This window comes from Orbicella franksi, chromosome 10 (assembly GCF_964199315.1).
Source record: "Orbicella franksi chromosome 10, jaOrbFran1.1, whole genome shotgun sequence".
Classification (NCBI taxonomy): Eukaryota; Metazoa; Cnidaria; class Anthozoa; order Scleractinia; family Merulinidae; genus Orbicella; species Orbicella franksi.
In genome coordinates, this window is record NC_138154.1 from 4,634,281 (window position 1) to 4,654,352 (window position 20,072).

The window sequence follows — 20,072 nt, forward strand, 5'->3', positions numbered from 1 at the left end:
ATTTTCACCCAGAAAAGGTATTCTGCCCCTTCACATTAGCGTGTTTCTCTCTAATCACCGATTACTACTGGTATTACTTATTAATTTTTATTGTTGCACAAAGTGGTCTGACTGAACAGTATCGTGAGCACTGCTGACAGGGCTACACACTTAACGTCAGCTCAGAAAAGCTAAAATTTTCACGCAATAAAATTATCTGACTCATCTTTACTTGTGACAGAGGCTTGACATAAAACAATGAAATATTTCACTTCCACATAAAATTTGCACGAAATGTGAAAGGCTCCCGAAAGGCATGAATTTTCTAAATTCTTTACAAACAAAGCTGTTATAGATTACACTTGTCTAAACTCCTCAAACATTTCTGCATCATTTGTCAATGACCTGCAGTTAGCGGAGGAACTTTACTTTAGAACTAGGGATCGTGAAATATCCGTTAACAATGAAAATGAATCGTCAGATTCAGACCGTGAAGAGGAAAGTGATGAGAACTGCAGTCAGGCTGAATTTTCCCAACATGCTGACATGATTGAATGGAGAGAATCAGACGTAATTGAAAATCAAAAAGTGGAATCTTTTCTCAAAGTAGGCTGCGGATGTTTACAGGAAGTGGAAGAAGAAAACTGCAGCAACCGCTTTTCAGTGGAAAAAGTACTGAATCATCAACAAATTTGTCTTGAAATGTCGTCCTCAGAGTTGGACATGGTGGTACTAGCACTGCTTGAAGCATGCACCAGGCAAGATGAAAATTCACGTTCCAGCTGGCAAACGAGAAAAAGAAAAAGGACTCACGCATATTTCACTTTTGAAGGTAAAATGCACTTTCTAGTGTTTATTAGTAAAACCCTGTTACAGTAAAAACCCACAGGTAAAGAACCTAGTGGTTTAAGAACCTGCTGGCAGAAATCTGCTATTTTAATACGCAAAAATATAAGAACCTACTTAGCCAAGCAAGATCAAGCAGGTTCTTATAATTATGTGGGTTACAGTTAAGTTATTATAAACATTTTAACGGAGCGTGACTTTGAAATTGCAAATTCATATTACAAGAAAATACATAACACAGTTGTGAATAAATACACTCTATGCTCAAGGACCAAATCCAATTTTATTTATTTGTCTGGTAAGCAATAACTATATCTCCATATAAATTAAGAGCCTAATTAAGAACCTATTTTGCCAAACTTCAACAAAATGTAGCTTCTCACAAGCGGGTTTTTACTGTATTGCATAATGTTCATTTCCCGCAGACACCTTTGCAGACATCATTGTTAGTTTGTAGATTGTGTATAACATCGCCATTTACCATGCTTTAATTTGCCGGTGTTTGCAGGTGCTCCGATTTGCAGAGAGATGTTTTTAGTTCTTTATGGAATAGGGGTAAGGCACCTGGAGAACTTAAAACGGCACTACAAGAATCATGGAATTATGCCTCGTATCCATGGTAAAAAAGGAAAAATGCCTTTTAGAACTTGTTCAATGGACACCCTACAACATGTAATCACTTTCCTTGATAATTATGCCGAAGAGCATGCTGTTGCTCTTCCTGGAAGAGTTCCGGAATTTAAATGATCCGATATTAAATTGCTTCCCTCATCTGCAACTAAAGCAAGTATCCACAGACTTTATGAACAGTCAGTGGAGAGCGCTGGTCTACCTGTAGTTTTATATTCTAAATTTGTAACTATGTGGAATGAGCTGCGGCCACTTGTAAGAATAACAAAACCAATGACTGACCTGTGTCACACATGTCAAAAAAACAACTCAAACATCTACCGGTCAGCTAACTTGCTAGACGAAGAAAAGAGGAGATTGTACGAAAGCAGGAGGCGCATTTACTGGATGCTGAAAATGAGAGGAGCCTTTACAAGCGTGTATGCAAAGAGAGTAAGAGCAACTTAAAGCCGATACTAAATAGTCTAGACTTTAATGAAACAAGAACAGCCTGTTCGTTTAAAGGGAAAATGCATCATTCTTTTGATTATACCCAGCAAGTTCATTTGCCCTCAAACCCCATGCAACCTGGCCCTATTTATTTCAAAGTACCAAGGAAGTAGGAATTTTTGGTTCTGTTGCGAATCGTTGCCCAGGCAAGTTAATTTTGTAATCGATGAAGCAGGCAGTGTGGGAAAGGGTGCGAATGCAACCATAAGTTATCTGCACTATTTTTTCCAAAAGCACGGCATAGGGGAGACAGACGTACATCTCCACGCAGACAACTGCTGTGGCCAAAACAAGAATTCGTATGTCCTGTGGTATTTAGCATGGAGGATAATAACTGGTCTGCATCAGTCGTGTGGGTACAGTTTTCTAATTGTTGGTCACACTAAATTTGCATGTGACTGGTGCTTTGGCCTTTTGAAGCAATCTTTTCAAAAATCTTTCATCTCCTCACTTCATGAGTTTGCATCAGTTATTGACAGGTCCACTGTTAGCGGAGTAAATGTCACACAACTGTGCTCATTACATGATGGTTCAGTCATTGTTCCAGTTTATGATTGGGTCTCATTTCTCTGTGTATTTCAGAAAATTCAAAAACATAAAGAAATACCATCATTTTTGGTTTAAAAAAGAAGACCCAGGTGTTGTTTTTTACAAGCAATTTTCAGATAGCACTGAAGAAAGGTTCACTTTATTGCGGGCTGAAAATGATTTTCTCCCAGCTGAACTGCCTACTATCCAAGAACCCAAAGGCTTAGATCATCAATGGCAAATGTACCTTTTCAATGAGATACGACAGTTCTGCAAAGAAGGAACGGAGGATCTCATTGCTCCTGAACTGCAGGGAGACCCACACACCAATTAGATGATGTCTGATTTATCTTGTTTTACATCATAACATTTCTTTTATTATTCAGGGGCATCACAGAAGGTATTTACTTACAAATGTTAGCACTCAAGTGTACTCAAAATGTAATGGAAATGATAAGGTGCTGTTTTCAGTCACCTAGTTATAATAGGCGATATGTCCGCTTCTGTATTGTTGGGGTCGGACTGCACTTGATTGACTTCCTAATAAATTTCATTATACAAAATGCCTGTGTATTTGTGCTGAGTTGTGTCTGTAAAACGACATATAACCCACAAGTGATCCTTTGCTTATTAACGTGCTGCCCTTACATCAAGTTTCGCTGACTTGAAGGCACGGTATCAAATAATGATACGTTGAGTTTCGTTTGAAACGTCACATGTTTCGTTAGTCATGGTCATGCACTCCTGGAGGCTTCCTAACACAAAATAGTTCAAAGTCACTGGGGACTCGCATTTAATAATGAATGAAAGTGTAATCCTTAAAAAGGTGCCAAGGGTTTGGCTCAAATTCATTTTTCAACTGAAGTAGTGGTAACCTTAACTTTGCCCAAGGGTGTACATGTACAATTCTGTTTCCTATCTCAAATGTACTGAATCGATTGAGTTCTCTCAAGAGTTCTGCTATCGTGTGAGCTTTGGTTGTTTGTGTTAGGGATCAATGTATCATAAACAAGTTGACAAAATAATGACGCATGCAAATTCCCGTTCAACAAGGTGCGATTTGACCTATCAATCGGCACTAAGTTAGAACCCGTAGTTGCAGGAGCTGTTTTTGGCAATTGTGGGTGTTCAGCTTTACCCCATCCCCCTTCCCCAGATATCATTACCAGTAGTTTCTCAGTTCAAGGATCACAATCGTGATGTTTTGGTTGGCAATGATCAGCCAAATGCAAAAATTTGTTACACTTTCAGTTTTCGTTGCCTCAAAGCTTGCGAAAAAATATACAAGACTTTTATTTTAAGGAAAATGTTATGAAGAAGACGAATACACAAGGTGGATAATATACGTTCTCTCTGCTTATAAGGCGTTTGAAGCTAATCTTTTCAGTGACTGTCTAGTCAACTTACATGTTTATCTGGGCAACAGTTTTGGCGGGAACCACGTACGCAATGCATTTGACCGCTGTGAAAGTGATAAGTAACTGCTTCTTGGTTTTAAATTCCAGTGAAGGACAATTTAAGGGCCTCTTTGATACTACTCTTAAAAACTAATTAAAAAGCGCACTTTTACTGCTTCATAGTTGGACTATATACAGTACTGCTGTCTGTTTTAAAACTTGCTAAAAAAATGTTGTTCCTTGACATTTGGCATCAATCCTTTCGTGGAAAACTTGTGACATTGCATGACATTTTAGGGACTTACACGCTCACTCTAGCTTTATGAGCTTGTGAGTTTATTTGTTTTCTTTTATTTTGATGATGGACTGTTCATTCGAAGACTTATTGATCCTTATGTTGATTTATTAGGACATGTTTTTTTGTGATTGAGGACAACGAGTGTTACATCTTACTTAGGATATCAGATGTTTATTGTGTAGAACATTCTAGAACGTTCGAGAACAGGCTTAAAATAACTTTGGGTCGGATTTCAAGTCATGATCATCGCTTTTCTGGCATGTTTGAGTCAATTGAAAATTGAGCATGTAATCAGCTACAATCACAGCGAGAATATATTTGGTTAAAAGGTGAAATTGAGAGTTCTTCAGTGTCTCAGGGAATTCGTGACAGGGCAGTTGACAGGGCAACTTAAAAATTCCCCACACTGAAAGGTGGCAACCCTGCCAGGACAATTTGGATTGGAAATATACTTTGGATTTCATTGTGTCGGCGTGTACGTGTCATTCAAGCGACGAATTTAATCATGCAACAAACCGATGTGAAATTCGGCAAACAATTAGCAGTAGCTGCTCTCCAGTTTGAACAGATCCGCGAACTTTTGGGCTGGAGACAAGGAAGACGTATTCACCGCTTACGAACAGCTTATGGAGCTTATTAAGTGTTTGGAAAAGGCAAAGGACGAGATAATTAATTACTTATTGGAATCAGACAAGGGACTGGACTTCATTAAACAGTGGACAGTGGAACAGAAGCGACTTATTCAACCCTTTTGAGAAACACGCCTTCAAATCAAAAAGCAAGTGGAGGAGACTGCAGCAAGAGAAGCTGAGGAAAAAGTGAAGACAGAAGGATGTGTTCAACAACAAATAAACGAGGAACAGAGGAAATACAGACTGCAAGAACAACAAGAAATGGAAGAGATTGCCAGGCGACAGCAAGAGCAAGAAGAAGAGTGGTATTTGAGGAAACTGGACTTCGAAAAACAGCTGCGAGAGAGTAAAGACGTGGGTGCAGGCAAGGGGAAGACAGAAACATTCCCTGGACAATCTGTCATACTACAAAAGTACACTATTACACCTTTCACCAGCGAGTACACAGAGTACGCGGCGAGTACGCTTTTGGAATCAGTTTACAGTGGAAGGGAAATGGGGATTAGAAGAGCTTGTGGAAAACCTTCAGAAGTATGTGGAAAGAAATCCATTGAGAGAAAGCGACGATTCAAGCAACAAGGATGACATCCCCAGGAGACACCCATGGAAAAGAGATAGCGAGAGAGAAAAGATGCTTTTCAGAAACAACGGAAACTCAAGGCCACACCACAAGCCAACCTGCGTGTACTGCAACTCCAGTGAGCATTTCAGCCACAACTGCACAAAGGTAGTTGACATAATTTCAAGACGAGCGATAATTACTAGGAAAGGGTTGTACTTCAACTGTACAGGTGCTGGACACAGTGCATCTCCATGTAGGTCCAGGGGGTGCAGAAACTGTCAAGGCAAACAGCATACTTCAATTTGCGATCAAGCACCAAAATCAACAGTGGATTCCATCCAACAGTCAAGGGTAGAAAAGAGTATGAGCTCTCTTATGAACCAAGCTGGCACACTACAAGACAGAGACGCCCAACGAATCCTCTGGTGGGAGGAATAGCGCTTCAGGAGAGTCATCTTTGGAGCTACTTCAAGCCCTTACATACTGGGGGCAACTCTTCAAAAGCACGTCATGAACGACAAGGAAAACCACCTCACCACCGTCGTACAGTCCCTCTTAGAAGACATGTACGTTGATGACATACAAGGGGGAGGAAATTCAGAGGAAGAGGTGGTCTCCTTCAAAGAAGAGTCTACCATGATTCTGTCAGAGGGTGGCTTCTCCCTTCACAAGTGGCACAGTAATGTGAAGCATCTAAATTTAAGTGCACAGGTCGCCAAAGGGGAGGAGACGTACGCCAAAAGCTCAGTGAGAAGCAATCAGAGCGGGAAGACAAAGATACTTGGCACTCAATGGGGTGAGGATGAAGACACTATCCATTGACCTCAGTTCATGTATAGAGATGGTGAGGCCATTGACAAGGAGGAAAATGATCTCAGCAATAAACAGTATCTATGACATACTCGGATGGAGTGCACCCATCACCATCACTGCGAAATTGATTTTCAGCGGGGCGTGTCTTCTTAAATTACACTGGGACCAGGTGCCAAGAGAGCTTCAGAAGAAGTGGGAGGCATGGGTCAATGCCCTGCGAAGACAACCGACCATCACCATTCTGCGATGTGTCTTCACGGCACGACACACCCATTTCAAGATTCATGGTTTTTCAGATGCGAGCAAGGTAGCTGTTTGTGCCGCGATTTATGTTGTGACCTACCAAGACTCGCTGGCAGTCAACCAAAACTTGCTTGTGGCTAAGGCAAGAGTCAGACCAAAGGGGATGAATATTCTGCACTTGGAATTGGTTGCAGCACACACGGCAAAACTCCAGAATAGTGTGAGCAAGGCCTTCATATCCTTTCCTGTCACCGGCTACCACAACTGGGTGGATAGCATGACAGTACTGTATTGGCTCGCAAACCGCAGAGAGTGGTCGACCTTTGTTCAAAATTGAGTTAAGAAAATTGAGGAACTTACATATTCATCTTGGAAATATGTTCCCACAAGTGAGAATCCCAGCGACCTGGGAACATGAGCAGTGCCAGACAAACTCACACAACTCTGGTTCAAGGGCCCCAGCTGGATTTCTGATGAGGAAGATAACCCAGAGCAACCGGCAATCGTGGAAACAGATGAAGCAAAGTTAGAGAGAGGGAAGAAAGAAGTGTTGATGTTGGCAGAAGATATGGCCCAAGAAACGTTGAAGAGATGGTCAGAAGGTCTCTTGAACAAGTTCCCGTACTGGAAGCTTTTGCGCATAACAGCCTACGTGAGGCGTTTCACAGACGGTTGCAGAGAGAGAAGACGAGACGGACCACTCACCAAATTTGAGATTATGCACGCAGAGAAGACGTGAGTTCAAATCGCTCAACAAACATGTGACATGACCACAAATCTTAAGCTAACAACAGAGGACAATGGTGTGATGAGGTGCTACGAGAGAATTCAGGACTACAAACCCATTTTTATCCCAAGGGAATCTGCCTTGGCGCGTCAAATCGTAGAACACTGCCATTTGCAAACCTTGCATGGGGGAGTGGCTATGACCATGAATAGAGTGCGACAGAAATATTGGATTCCAAAACTGAGATCCCAAGTCAAGAGTGTCCGAAACAGCTGTAATTACTGCAAGAAATATTCGTGTGAAAGTCCTGAGTGCACCGGTTACTTTGGTCCTACCTAGGTTCAGAACAAAATTCACAGAACCATTCAGCGTTACTGGCGTAGACTTTGCTGGACCACTCCTGTACAAGTGTGGGAACAAGGAAACAGGGAAAGCATACGTGGCACTGTTCACATGTGCCAGCACTAGAGCCGTGCACCTCAAGCTCTGCAAAGATTTGACAGTGAGAGAATTCAAGAGAAGCCTCAAGGAGTTTGTCACCCAACGAGGCTCGCCGACTGCCATTGTAAGTGACAACGCCAAGACGTTCCAGGCAACGAAGAAGTGGCTAAAGACCTTAAAGAAAGATGAACATCTCTTTAACTATCTAGCGACCAAAGAAATCGAATGGAGATTCAACATGTCCTGTGCGCTGTGGTGGGGTGGCGTTTTTGAGCGTTTTATTGGAATGATGAAGAACACCCTCTCCAAAGCGGTTGGACGAGCGCTGCTGACGTTTGAAGAACTCGAAGAAGTTTTGTTAGATGTGGAGACATTTTTAAACAACAGACCGCTGTGTTACATGGGGGAAGAAATTGAGCAGCCAGTCATTACACCAAGCATTCTGCTATGAGGACAGCCAACACAATTTCTCGAGGAAAACCCAGACGGTATAACTGACGAACGGACGGAAATTACAAGACAGTTGCGATACCTCAAGACGTGCCGAGAGAACGTCAGGAAACGTTGGCTGAACGAGTATCTTGTTGCCCTGCAGGAGCGTTTCAAAAGCAGACCGGCAGCAAAGGATGGCACAGTACTGAGGAAGGCTGTACTAGTACTCACAAAGGATTCTACCAAGAACAGAGCTAACTGGAGAGTTGGGCGTGTGGTTGATTCAATCGTTGGTAAGGACAGAGTAACAAGGGGGTACAAGATCCGAACCTGCAACGCATACATCATTGAAAGACCCCTTCAGCTACTGTGCGATTTGGAAATCGGTGGCATGAGTAATGATGTTGAGATGGTTGGTGATCCTGTGGAGGGAAGTAGAGATCAGCATCAACCGGTGACAACCAGGCCAAGGCGAGTGGCAAGCCTGAGCGCCGAGAACCGCTTAGTGGGCATGATTGCGAACGAAAATGAGGAGGACTAAGACTTCTAGGACCAAGCAGCATTAAAGTTGGGACAACTTTAATGGGGGGAGCGTGTGGAAAACTTGTGACATTGCGTAACATTTTAGGGACTTTGCGAGTTTATTCGTTTTCTTTTATTTTGATGATGGACTGTTGATTCGAAGACTTATTGATCCTTATGTTGATTTATTAGGACATGTTTTGTTGTGATTGAGGACGAGTGTTACATCTTACTTAGGATATCAGATGTTTATTGTGTAGAACATTCTAGAACATTCAAGAACAGGCTTAAAATAACTTTGGGTGGGATTTCAAGTCATGTGATCATCTCTTTTCCGGCGCGCGAGTCAATTGAAAATCGAGCACGTAATCAGCTGCAATCACAGCGAGAATATATTTGGTTAAAAGGTGAAATTGAGAGTTCTTCAGTGTCTCAGGGAATTAGTGACAGGGCAGTTGACAGGGAACTTAAAAATTCCCCACACTTTTACAGATGGCCTTCCAGACAGTTTCCTCCCTTTCCTCAGCTGCCACATAAATGGGATACTTCTCAAAAATAATTCCTGTTAGGAAAAAAAAAATTAACTTCTAAGACATTTGTTTTGTAACGTAAGTATTCTGTAATTGTGATGTAATATATACAGAGTAAATAAATTACTTCTAAGACATTTGAACATATTTTAGATAGTCCCACTATACACAGGCATTTTACATACGTAATTGTCATTGAATTGTGTTTGAAATATGAGATGTTTAACGTAGCCCCATAGGAACAGCAGTGTGAAGTATGCCACATTATTTTGGCTGCTAAATATTGCGTGACGCACCAAAAAAGCAAGAAAATATGCACCGTCAAGGCATGAGGCAAGGTTCGTAACGGCAGTAGGTATGATGTATTACGAACGTGTTATGAGAATGTCCTTGTTTGAATTCTTCCAGTATACCAACTTACTTCTAATAAGCGCCAAGCGGGTTGTGTCCAGCTTTGACTTCCCTTGCGACCCAGTGCAATTGGCACCCATTAGTTCCTCTTTGGTGAACTTCACAGCTAACAGTTTTAGCGCTGCTTTGTGCCGTTGTGGAGTCCTCTCTAAAATCGTTGCTACTGTCTTCTTGCTCGAAGGTGTTAAAACTGCCAGTGTTGGCACCTGCTCAGTTGGTACATGCATCGAAGGTGCACATGAGCTTGAATTTGTTGAATTGGGTACCCCAGTCACCTATTGTGGAACAAACAAATGTCAAGATTATAATATTTTCCATACCAATTACTCTCCTGCATAAGTCTAAATACAGAATAAAACTCAATAGACATATACAACTGAAAGCTGTTCGTTTCACTTAATTTAGGAATACCGAAGCTTGAGGGTAACAAAGGAATTGAAAGGAAAATGTTAAATATATGAAGAGTGTAAAATGTATGAAAAATACTTACCGAAGGTGGAGTTGTCGGAACTGGAAAACTTTCTAGCCTTCCAACCTGCTCTGCAAGGTTCTCCAGTGCCGATCTGGTCTCCATTGTAAAAAGCGCCAAGTTTTCTTCTATCCTTTTAACAGACTACAGGAGAGAATAAAAGGTGATAACTAATTAGCTCAAAGTTGGTGAACTTTTTAAGTCCCCTTCTTTAATCCACTTTGTCAAATAATAGACAAGGCAGTTCCTGGAAGCAGTAGCAGTACAACTAAAGAAATAATAATAAAAAACCCCCCCGGAAAGTCCCAAGATTTGGCAAGACAAAATGAAAAGACTAACAATAACAAGAAAGTAACTACAACAATAACAACTACGACAATAACGACAGCAACAACAAAACCTTCATGAGAGTGTCTGGGGGATTTAGCAATGCTGCTAACTGGGGACACAACATAAAGGAAATTATAAATGTGAATTAAATAAGTAAATATAGTTATAGAAAGTGTACAAAGAGTTAATCTTAAGAGAATACCGACTTACGTTCCAGACTTGCCATGGGGAAGGATCTCGGCTATTTTGGACCTCTGAGCCTCTTGCCTCAGGCAGCCATGCTGAAGAAATTGGGGTCGATGTTAATGGCCATTGCATTAGATCATCCATTATGCCAACTAAACCATCGTCAACATCGTCGTTACGAGCTAGCAGATCCTGGAGCTTCTTCAACTGCTGGTCAGTCTCTTCCTTTTCCGCTTGCCTTGTTTGTTGCTGCTCCCTCTCTCGTCTCCTGATGTCTTCACTTTTCTTCACTTCTAATTCTCCTTACACCTCCAGTTTCCTGATGTCTTCTCTTTTCTTTTCTTCCAATTCTCTCTCCCGCCTCTCAATCTCCATCTCTCTTCTCCTGAAGTTCTCTTCCCTTTTTCGTTCTTCCAATTCTCTCTCCCTCTCTCATCTCCTGATATTTTCTTCACATTTCTTCACTTCTAATTCTCTTTCCACCTCCAGTCTCTTAAAATCTTCTCTTTTCTTTTCTTCCAATTCTCTTTCCCACCTCTCTATCTCCAGCTCTCGTCTCTTGAAGTTTTCTTCCCTTTTCCTTCCAATTCTTTCTCCCTCTCCTGTACCATGACGTCTTCTTTCCTTCTCTTGTTTTCTAACTCTCTCCATTGCTCATTTGTTGGAGTCTTCTTTCGCTGCTGCTGCTTCTTCTTCTTCTTCTACTACTACTGCTTTCTGCTCGTTCTTCGCATTCTCTACCGTTTTAACGCCATCACCCTTACCGGACGCACGCATTCTCTGCCAGGCCAATTCCGTCTTCTTCCTCTCATCAGTGTACTCTTTGTACAGGTCCCTTTCACTGACAACTTTCTTTTGACAGGAGGCTGTTCTGGCTCTGGCTTTTTCACAGCTTCCTCCACTTCATTCTGACTTTCAACTTGTTTGCTCTTTGAAGCAGTAGCTGGTTCTGGCTCTCACTCTTTTGCTGACTTTGCCAATTCCTTTTGACCTTGCATGCTTTTAGTCGAAACTGTCAATTAATCAGATGAATGTACATTTATCAAAAACCGAGTTGTTAATAAGTACAGTTTAACTCTAAGGCGCACAATGTAATGGGGTTCCCTTTGATATTCGCATTAAATATTTTGTAATCTGAAGGGTAAAAAACATCAATTCATGTGAATGGCTGTTGAATTTTTTCAAAGATGATTGCAAGAAATCTCGCGCTCTCATGGGCTAATTTTCATTGTCATTAAGCGGACAGACTCAACTTAAGACTTTATAATTTATGCGAATGAGAGAAAACAATTTGACAGTTTGTTATTGTAAAAGACAAATTGACGTCAGTTTTTCATGCTTCTGTACTGTCCTGTGGATCCACTCAGCGATCTCCTTGTAGATTTTCAGCTGCTTGACAATGTAATTAATTGTCAATAACAGGACAGACGCATAAAAAACTGACGTCAATTTGTTAACCAGCATCAAGGTCATGCCCACTTCAGGTGTACCTTCGAGTACAACAATTAAACTTCTAAACTTCCTGTTATAACTTCAAAAAATAGAAATAAGCTGGGCCTAGTTGTTCAGAGCAAATACCGTATAACATGTTATCCAGGTTTATGCATGAATTTAGATCTGCTCTGTTTTACCTGCGTCGTGGATCAGTTTTTTATCTCAACAAAGCATTACCATTAGTAAAACACTGTCTTTTATACAAGACGAAGTTGAAACCACGATCACATTTTTAAGTCTAAATCAATGTCAGCCTTTTTCTATGAAACATGACAATAATTATGATACATATTGACATAAGAACCAGATGCCTCTGGCCGCAACATGTCCAAAAAAATGACTGTACATTCATAAAACCATGATTCCATCAAAAATTAAAATTTTCGGACGATAAAAAATTGATGTAAAATTTCTAAAAAGTCAAGCGTTTTTTCGTTAATGCTTATTAAGCATGTTATCCCCTTCCTTTATATGCCAAATTGCCTTGTTAACAGCAGGCCACTAATAAATTTTTAAAAAAGGACAACGCTTTTCAGTTGTAAATGCATGTTTCAACAGTAACTTCTGTCACCATTAGTTACAACAAGTGTGAATTTGATATACAAGTTAAAGTACAAATGCAAAATTATTTCAAACCAGAGTGAGTGACTGAACTGACGCTATCTCGCAGGCCAAAAATAGTCTGATCAAATAAAAAGTAAATCAAACAAAATTCAATTTACCCTTTCGTTGCTTTTCCCACAGTAAAACTACAAAGGCATTGTACCAATGGGATGCAAACTTCACTCTAATTTTTATTCCAGTGGCGAGGCTTGCAGGGCTTGGAGGGTCGATTGTTTTCCTTGGCACATATTGCTCTGCCATTCCACGCACACTTAGTGTCCCATCTTATAAGCACCTTCTTTCCAGTCATGGTTTAAAATAACTATTTGCGCTTTCCACCCTGTAACTAAATGACTGAGGATATCGCATGGGTCGCAGAGGATTTTATACCATTGCAATTCTCAAAAGTTTTTTGACCTTTCTCAAGTAACGTGCCATCTTCCGGCATACCTTCACACTGTACATTGTGTCACGTTATAATTACATCAACAACATTTTGCTGCACGAAACCTTTCCTCATGCATGCAAAAGTCTGCTACTGCTTACAAAATAGAGGTACTTTTTATTGACACTAATAAAATGGAGTAAAATGGTCATCAAAAGCTGTTTTACTATAGGAGCTACATCTACAGTAATCACAACCACCTAAATTTATTCTAATCACCCCTATCAGTCTTTGAAGTGTTTCTAACATCGTGCAAATAGCTCAGTTATTGCTTGGTTTTAACATGCAAACCTGATGCCAAATATTTAAAATTTTCTCACATTGGCCTGCCCTATTCGTTAGACAGGTAATTATATTGTTTCCACTGCAGAGTTAGTCAGAATTGGCATGATATTTTGGTGCTATATGTAAGTCTAAAAAGCCTCTTTTTTCTTAGTCTTCGATAACATTAAAAGCTCAATTTCTCAAGCTATGATAGAGTTGATACCCAAATAGCACGGCTTGGCTGTGGTCCCATAAGTATTTTTAAGGGAATATTTTGTTTGCTATGGAGCCCTTTCCTTCATGTAAGCCTTCAAGTACAATAACTTATTTCTCAGATGTCATGTCATGTTAAATTTATTACAGTTTCTGTACTGCAGGAAATGTTTATTGAGTGTGGTAAAGAGTATTAACGTGACTGGCCATACTTTTTACTCGTGAATCGTAATTTCGCAGGATTTCACTAGTGGCTTTTTCAACAATTCTGTCAAATGAAAATGAGACATTTTATTCCACGTCTTCAACCCTTATTTACATTACATGTATTTGATCCCTGTCATTACGTGATAAAACATTGCCTGACCATGAAAGGCAATCCGCATTCGAAGAAGGTTGTGCGCTAGGGAATTTCAAAATCTAATTAATTTTGTGATAGGATAAACTTTTCGTGGTGCATGAAATGTGTATTTTTATTTTCCACGAATTGTGAAAGCAACTTTCTAATTTTCGTGACACGTGATCTAGCCCCCCTGTTTATAACTGTCTTTGATGACCGTGCCGAAACAATTGGCGATTTCCTGGGCGTTTATTTCATGCCGCTCGCAAACGCGAAGACACATTCTTCTTACATGAGATATTAACTGTGGGAACAGGCAAATTTCATTGGCTAGTCGATTAACATGACCAATTATTCAATCTGTTGAGTTTGCTTGGAGCAAGAGAACAACATAGTAACTGAGAGACAGCAGTGCAATGCAACACGGGTAGCCGATCCAAATCAACCTTGATGGATACAGAGTTTGTTCTGGTATGCTTACAGCTTGCTACGCTGCATGAAATAGTAAACTTCTTTCAAATAGAAAAAAGCTGTGGTTCTCCTTTGTATTACAACCATTATGCTGTGAATAACAGTTTCTGCCCTCTGTTTAACTTGGGGAGAAGATTGAACTGTAGTTAATACTTGAAACTTGAGACACTCATCTGTCCCAGCACATGAATTGAATCGATCACACGGAGAAACGGCCGTCTCCACGTGATGCAAATACCTCACAAGACAACCAAAGAAAGACACCAACACACAGGTAAATCATTTAGTTTTATGCCATAAATATGAACAGGCTAATTAAAGCACAATGGTTCCCTGTGATATCGCAAAATGAAAGACACACTCGTTCCTGCGTGTTGCAGAATTGTAGCAGATTTTACCTACATGCAAATATTTTCAACAAGAAAATTAGCAACACAAAATTTTTGTTTCGTAAGTTGGATGAAGGTACGTTGGCGTAAATTTCTTGGAAATGGTAATGTGAAGTGTATTGTGTATTGTCGCTGAAGACTTGTGCATTTGGCTCACTGTATATACCATAACTTACATTACATTTTTAGTACAATATTAGGAGCATTCATATCATTATTTTGTATTTTCACCAAAACAATAAGTTTCCACTTTGACTGAGAATGATGGCGAAAATAAGTTTTACATACCATCCAGTAAACCAGCTTGGCATAATAATTCTAATAACGTCATGATTTCAAAAGGCGTGGGAGTGATAATGCTGAATAATCTGTGTCACGAATGCTATATAAACTATCATAAATAGTCCTTTATTTAGATCATTAGGAGATAAGTCTTTGCCAGTTTTGTTTAGGCCACCGCGGTTGCCTTTTTTAATTACCTTAGTTTCCTTTCAATTATCAGTCAATTCTCTTTTCTTGGATAGAACACCCGTTAGCCATATGCTTCCTGTTTGGCGATGTTCCACCGTTGAACGCCCTTCGTTTGCCACATGACAAGGAACGCCACTTTTAACTTTAGCCAGTCGGAGTTACGTTGTCATAGGAGAAAGAGGTGATCGGAGTTTATTTGTAGTCAGCCTTTACACACAACTATCAGAGTACCGTCGGAGCATTGGAGTTACCTTTTCTTTTTTCAGCCTTTAACGCAGTACCGGACGTAAGTTCTACTCGTTTATATTCACCTTTTCGTTTTTCCTTTTACCACGCCTTCGTAGATCTTGTAAATTTTAGCTCTCTTTTAATTATGTATTGTAATCTACTCTGTAGTTTTCACCGCATATGTATAATATTTGGGCAAGTCGACCTTAATAAATGCTGATCAAGTAAAGCCTGTCCAATTGTTCTACATCGTGCGGTTGACACTCGACGATCTCAATGCGCACCACGTGCCAGCTACTTGGGTTCGTTACAATCTGTCATAACAGCTTTACTATTAAATAAATTATTCGTTTAAACGCTCATTTAAAGAAAACATTCGCCAAAGGAAAAACGCACTAAAACATTTTGTAAACGCGTTTAAATGTTTTTTAGCCCATTTAAACGGTGTTTAAACACATTTTGGTCTGAAACGTGAATAAACACGTTTTTCTCTTTTCACCTTTAACCACTTTTTCCAAAATAGGGTCACATATGATTTCTGTGGTTGTTTAAGCGAAGATTGAATGCTGTTTTGTTCTTGCCTATGTACTGTAGATTGTAGATGTTACACTCAATAATGTAAGTAACCCACGATGACTGGCAGTTTACAGAGTGGAATATTTTAAAGGTCTTATTGTTGTTACCGCTGGTAAATGCGGTGGTTTTGTTAATTCCTTTGCATCAGCTACACTTCAGTTTTCTGCATGCTTTGCAGCCTCTTGGTACAAGTGTTATTAACTGTCTTGAATTTAGTACTGACGAGTCCATCCTGGAGACTCATTGGGTGTCTGTAAGCCACTAAGGGTGGTTGTTGAATATGTGGGCCAGTCTTTCTTTAGATTGGAGGAAGTTCCAGTTTCTTCTTGCAATCTCTGCAATAAAGGTGGTATGTGGTTGAATGTAGTGTAGGGGTATACGATCAGTTGATTCCCTTTCTCTGGTCTGTAGACATTCTTCGGCATAGTCCGCTTTTATACTGAAGCGAAAGGTCAAACAAAACAAAAACACAAGTTCGATGCTCCACATGACTACTCGCGTGCATGTTCCACATGAACAAACTCACGGGATTGAAAGAATCCGATTGGTTCATTCAAAATGGCTGACAAATTTGCATAAATTTCATGCAAGAATGCGGTGTAAAAAAATGTTCCCAAGCATATCTCGCAATGCATGCTCATGTTTATTTCTGCTAAAATTAAATCTGATTTTTGGACTTGTCAGTTAATTTTTCAACTTTGGATCTTATTGCCTTTCACTCCTAGCGAGTGCAATGATTTTCCATGATTTTGCATGAACCAACCTAAATTCCATGACTTTCCAGGCCTGGAAGGTGAAATTATAAAATTCCATGACTTTCCATGTTTTCCATGACCTGTACGAACCCTCTGCTGGTGTCCGAAGTACAGACACTGAAACATCAACTACAATGATCAGAGGTAAATTGTCAGTTACATGGTTAAGTGAAATATCTTGAGTTACCCTAAAATTCTGAAAATAAGGCCATTCTTATCTTATAATATCCTCTGAACATATATAGCTCCCCAAAAAATGAAATGCAAATCAACTTTATGTAGGAAGTCCCTTCTTATACAAAGAAATATTGCTCACACAAATTCCCTCCTATAAATTAATAAGTCCCTTTGAATGTCAAACATAAACCCCCTAACCACTTCTTCCAAATACAAGTCCCTCAAGTTGGTCTTTTGAAAAAATCACGTAACACCCAGGGTATATTTTTGGAATTTTACTGTGGTGTGTGATTAAAGCAAGAAAACCTGATCCTGCTTCCTTGCTTCTTTCAGCTGCTATGAGGGTACATTTTAAAACAAAGCTGCAGCACTTCAACGATGCAAGAAAGAATATGTCAAAGGAGATCCTCAGTGCTCAAAGAGTTCGGAGTCATATGAATATGGTAAGTTGATATAATTTTATAATAATTGTAAATAGAAACCTGACACTAAAAATGCTACTATGATCAAAATAATTCACTTACCTTTTTCAATCAGATTTTAAAAGCGTGTTTGTTTGACACCTGACTGGCAAAATCTTGAACTTTGTATTTCATCCAAAGGCTGTTTTCTCTGAGTGCAAGTTTAGGATTTCACAGTCTGCCATTTCACATTCAAGACTGACCAACTGGCCCTCAGAGGGTTGGATTGAGGATAAGATGACAAACTTAAAATTGCAGCGTGTAAACGCAGCTTATTGTACATGCAAAACACGAGTTTAAAGTCTGCAAGTTTGAAACTCCTGTGTTGCATATTAATTTAGATGCGTGCACACGCATTCCATTTTTAAACTAGCCAGTCTTTGACGTCATCTTATCCTCGATCCAGCTCTCTCAAGATTTTAAAGTTAGTAATGGCAGACCATTAATAAGAAAATTTCAGTCAAAATAAACAGGTGTCTTTTTGAAATGAAACTTCCGTCACTTAGTGGTTCAGTTATATAGTTTTGAAATACAAAGAAAAAGTAAAATTGATTTTCGGTCACAGTAGCACTTTAAACTATAGTTAATAAGAAATATTTCACATGTTAGTACGCTGGACAAAACTGTTCTGGATTGATGTTTTACCACAAAAAATTAAAACAAACAAAGTGACACGACTAATTTTGTGATTGTCTTAAACTCTACTAAACTCCACACATGGAAACTTATTTTTATTTTGATCATGCAGGAAGGCTTATGTTATACCTTGTCCAAATTTGGCAACAGTCACAATAGTATGTAAAATCATGTGATTTCTGAGAAATAAGAGTCACATTTAGAATGTTGTTTTGCGATGAAACTCTTTACATGCTGGTGGATTTTTTGGCAAGATTTTGACAACAAAGCATGCAAAAGACTTACAACTTTATTTGGCCACTGAAATACAATACTGGAATTAATTCATATAACCTGTTCCTTGTTGTTAATGAGGTGCATGATATTCTAATGACCAGGTTGGGTACGCAAGAGATCGTTTTGCCATTGGAATGTACTGGACTGTTTAAAATCTGAACCAGAATATTCTTTGCAAGGGAAAAACAGTCAAGATGCATGAAATACGCGTAGTACTTTTGAATATTCTTGCCATTTTTTTGATGTTACATTACACTATATGGCTGGCTTTCTGACGCCGTGGCTGAGAAACACTCACACTGGTACTTGCACTCCGGCATGCAAGCATCGGAAGAAAACAATATCTCATTTAAGGCTTGTTATTTTGAATAAATGTCCACAATTAGGAATTTAAAGCACTAGGAGAGTTTTCTTTTCTATTCAACCTTAAATTCCCAGAATTTGGAAACGGGGACAAATGGTATGGAAATTTCCTGTGAAATTAAATTTTCCCAAAAGAGCGGAAATTATTGAATTTCCGCAAAGCAAACCATTCAACCAAAAATACCAGAAGGAAAATCAAATTTAGGAAAAAAATTCCGGGTAAGAAATTTTCGGAAATTTGGATACACCTGGCGAGGTTGTTCTTGTGTTTGTAAATTCCAGAAAATGCTCTTCCATTCGTCAATGAAAATTTCCAGAAATTCAAACCGCTATTTTTCACAGAATGGAAAGTGCCATTGGTTTCAGTTCAGCGTGTGCTTTTTAATTGTTTTTCTCATTACCATTTAGTGATTCTTATTAGCATATAAAAATGGGTTATACGAATTTACTCTACTGTCTTGAGAGACTGATCTTCTTTGAAGTCTTTAAAGTGATCTTTCCACCAGACCGGTCTTCCACCTGTTTTGAATATGGCTGCCTTTAGCTCACACTTCACACAAACCACAATTACTCAAGATACTGCTGTTAAAGCGTGTTAAAGCGTGTTAAAGCGTGATCAACCAAGAACTTCAAAACCTGCCATGTTTGCTTTTAGGAAAGTTTTCGGACCTTTTTCTAGGCTCATCTACCAGGAGCTTGCCATTTTCTCACAATTTCTTGCTTAACAGCTTGAAATAACTTTCTTTGGTTTGCCTTGTGGCCTTCAGTGGTAGTAGCATTACAACTTGAATCTTTGCTTCTCTAAACCGCCGATGTATTACAGGATTTTATTATATGGCTTTGGCTTGTGGCCGATATAACGCGCGCTCTGATTGGTTAATTGTCACTGAATTGTAGGGCATTATTCTCCCGTAATGCCCCGGGCCGATTACGGGTTTGCAAAAACAAAGCAAAAGGTAATTAACAAACCATCGATTTTTTTTGTCTGAAAATTGTAGCAGCTGAGAATGAGTGACAAGGAGGAACACTCTGAGAGTGAATTTTATTACCCAGACGAGTTAGAATTTCAGGACAGCAGCGATTTGACAGAAACAAATTACGAACGAGTTGGCGAGAGAGAAAACGAAGGAAACAGTCAAGAAGAGATTGAAACTTTCGTGAAAGAGCAAAAAAGTGACAACACAACTAAGAAAACAGTCAGCGACATGAAAACATTTCAACGCTATTTGTCATCTATAAACAAGGGCGATGTAGAAGTCTTGGACCTACCGGCTGATGACCTTGACCATTTACTTGCAAAGTTTTTCAAGGACGTCTGCAAAATTAATGGCGACGAGTACGAACCTGACACGCTATCCGGTTTCCAGCGAAGCATTCAGAGGTTCCTTTCCGATGGGAAATCTCCATTCAATATTCTTGTGCAAAAGGAATTTCAGATGTCACGT

At 39.6% G+C, this 20,072-nt stretch overlaps 3 protein-coding genes and 2 pseudogenes across 4 annotated transcripts in view; 3 read left to right on the forward strand and 2 right to left on the reverse strand.

Annotated features, from left to right (window-relative positions):
- Window positions 1-4,756, forward strand: part of LOC145501081 (uncharacterized) — a 6,386-nt pseudogene extending 1,630 nt beyond the window's left edge.
- Window positions 1-20,072, forward strand: part of LOC145501132 (uncharacterized) — a 329,746-nt gene that overhangs the window by 117,632 nt on the left and 192,042 nt on the right. The gene's annotated exons all lie outside the window — the stretch shown is intronic.
- Window positions 6,203-8,558, forward strand: LOC145501460 (uncharacterized). Its single transcript, XM_081480933.1, has 4 exons — window positions 6,203-6,700; window positions 6,872-7,152; window positions 7,484-7,949; window positions 8,043-8,558. Exons 1-4 carry the CDS (start codon window positions 6,203-6,205, stop codon window positions 8,556-8,558), a joined length of 1,761 nt encoding a protein of 586 aa, XP_081337059.1.
- On the reverse strand, window positions 8,924-10,690 carry LOC145501111 (uncharacterized). The gene is made up of 4 exons (XM_081480664.1): window positions 10,490-10,690; window positions 9,971-10,093; window positions 9,491-9,755; window positions 8,924-9,101 (listed from the first exon to the last, which is right to left on the reverse strand). Exons 1-4 carry the CDS (start codon window positions 10,607-10,609, stop codon window positions 9,007-9,009), a joined length of 603 nt encoding a protein of 200 aa, XP_081336790.1. The 5' UTR covers window positions 10,610-10,690; the 3' UTR covers window positions 8,924-9,006.
- On the reverse strand, window positions 15,110-18,854 carry LOC145501116 (uncharacterized; annotated as a pseudogene). Its single transcript, XR_014051181.1, has 2 exons — window positions 17,560-18,854; window positions 15,110-17,468 (listed from the first exon to the last, which is right to left on the reverse strand). The product of XR_014051181.1 is annotated as an uncharacterized LOC145501116 (transcript).

Bases quoted from the DNA above. Each gene is read 5' to 3' on its own strand.
- LOC145501460 (XM_081480933.1), top strand. From the start codon at position 6,203: ATGGTGAGGCCATTGACAAGGAGGAAAATGATCTCAGCAATAAACAGT. The intron at 6,701-6,871 runs GTACTGTATTGG...CTCTGGTTCAAG, and splicing joins ACTGGGTGGATAGCATGACA to GGCCCCAGCTGGATTTCTGA. The intron at 7,153-7,483 runs GTGAGTTCAAAT...GGTCCTACCTAG, and splicing joins ATTATGCACGCAGAGAAGAC to GTTCAGAACAAAATTCACAG.
- LOC145501111 (XM_081480664.1), bottom strand. From the start codon at position 10,609: ATGGATGATCTAATGCAATGGCCATTAACATCGACCCCAATTTCTTCA. The intron at 10,094-10,489 runs GTAAGTCGGTAT...TCTCTCCTGTAG, and splicing joins CCCCATGGCAAGTCTGGAAC to TCTGTTAAAAGGATAGAAGA. The intron at 9,102-9,490 runs GTAAGTTGGTAT...TTTTCCTAACAG, and splicing joins CCGCTTGGCGCTTATTAGAA to GAATTATTTTTGAGAAGTAT.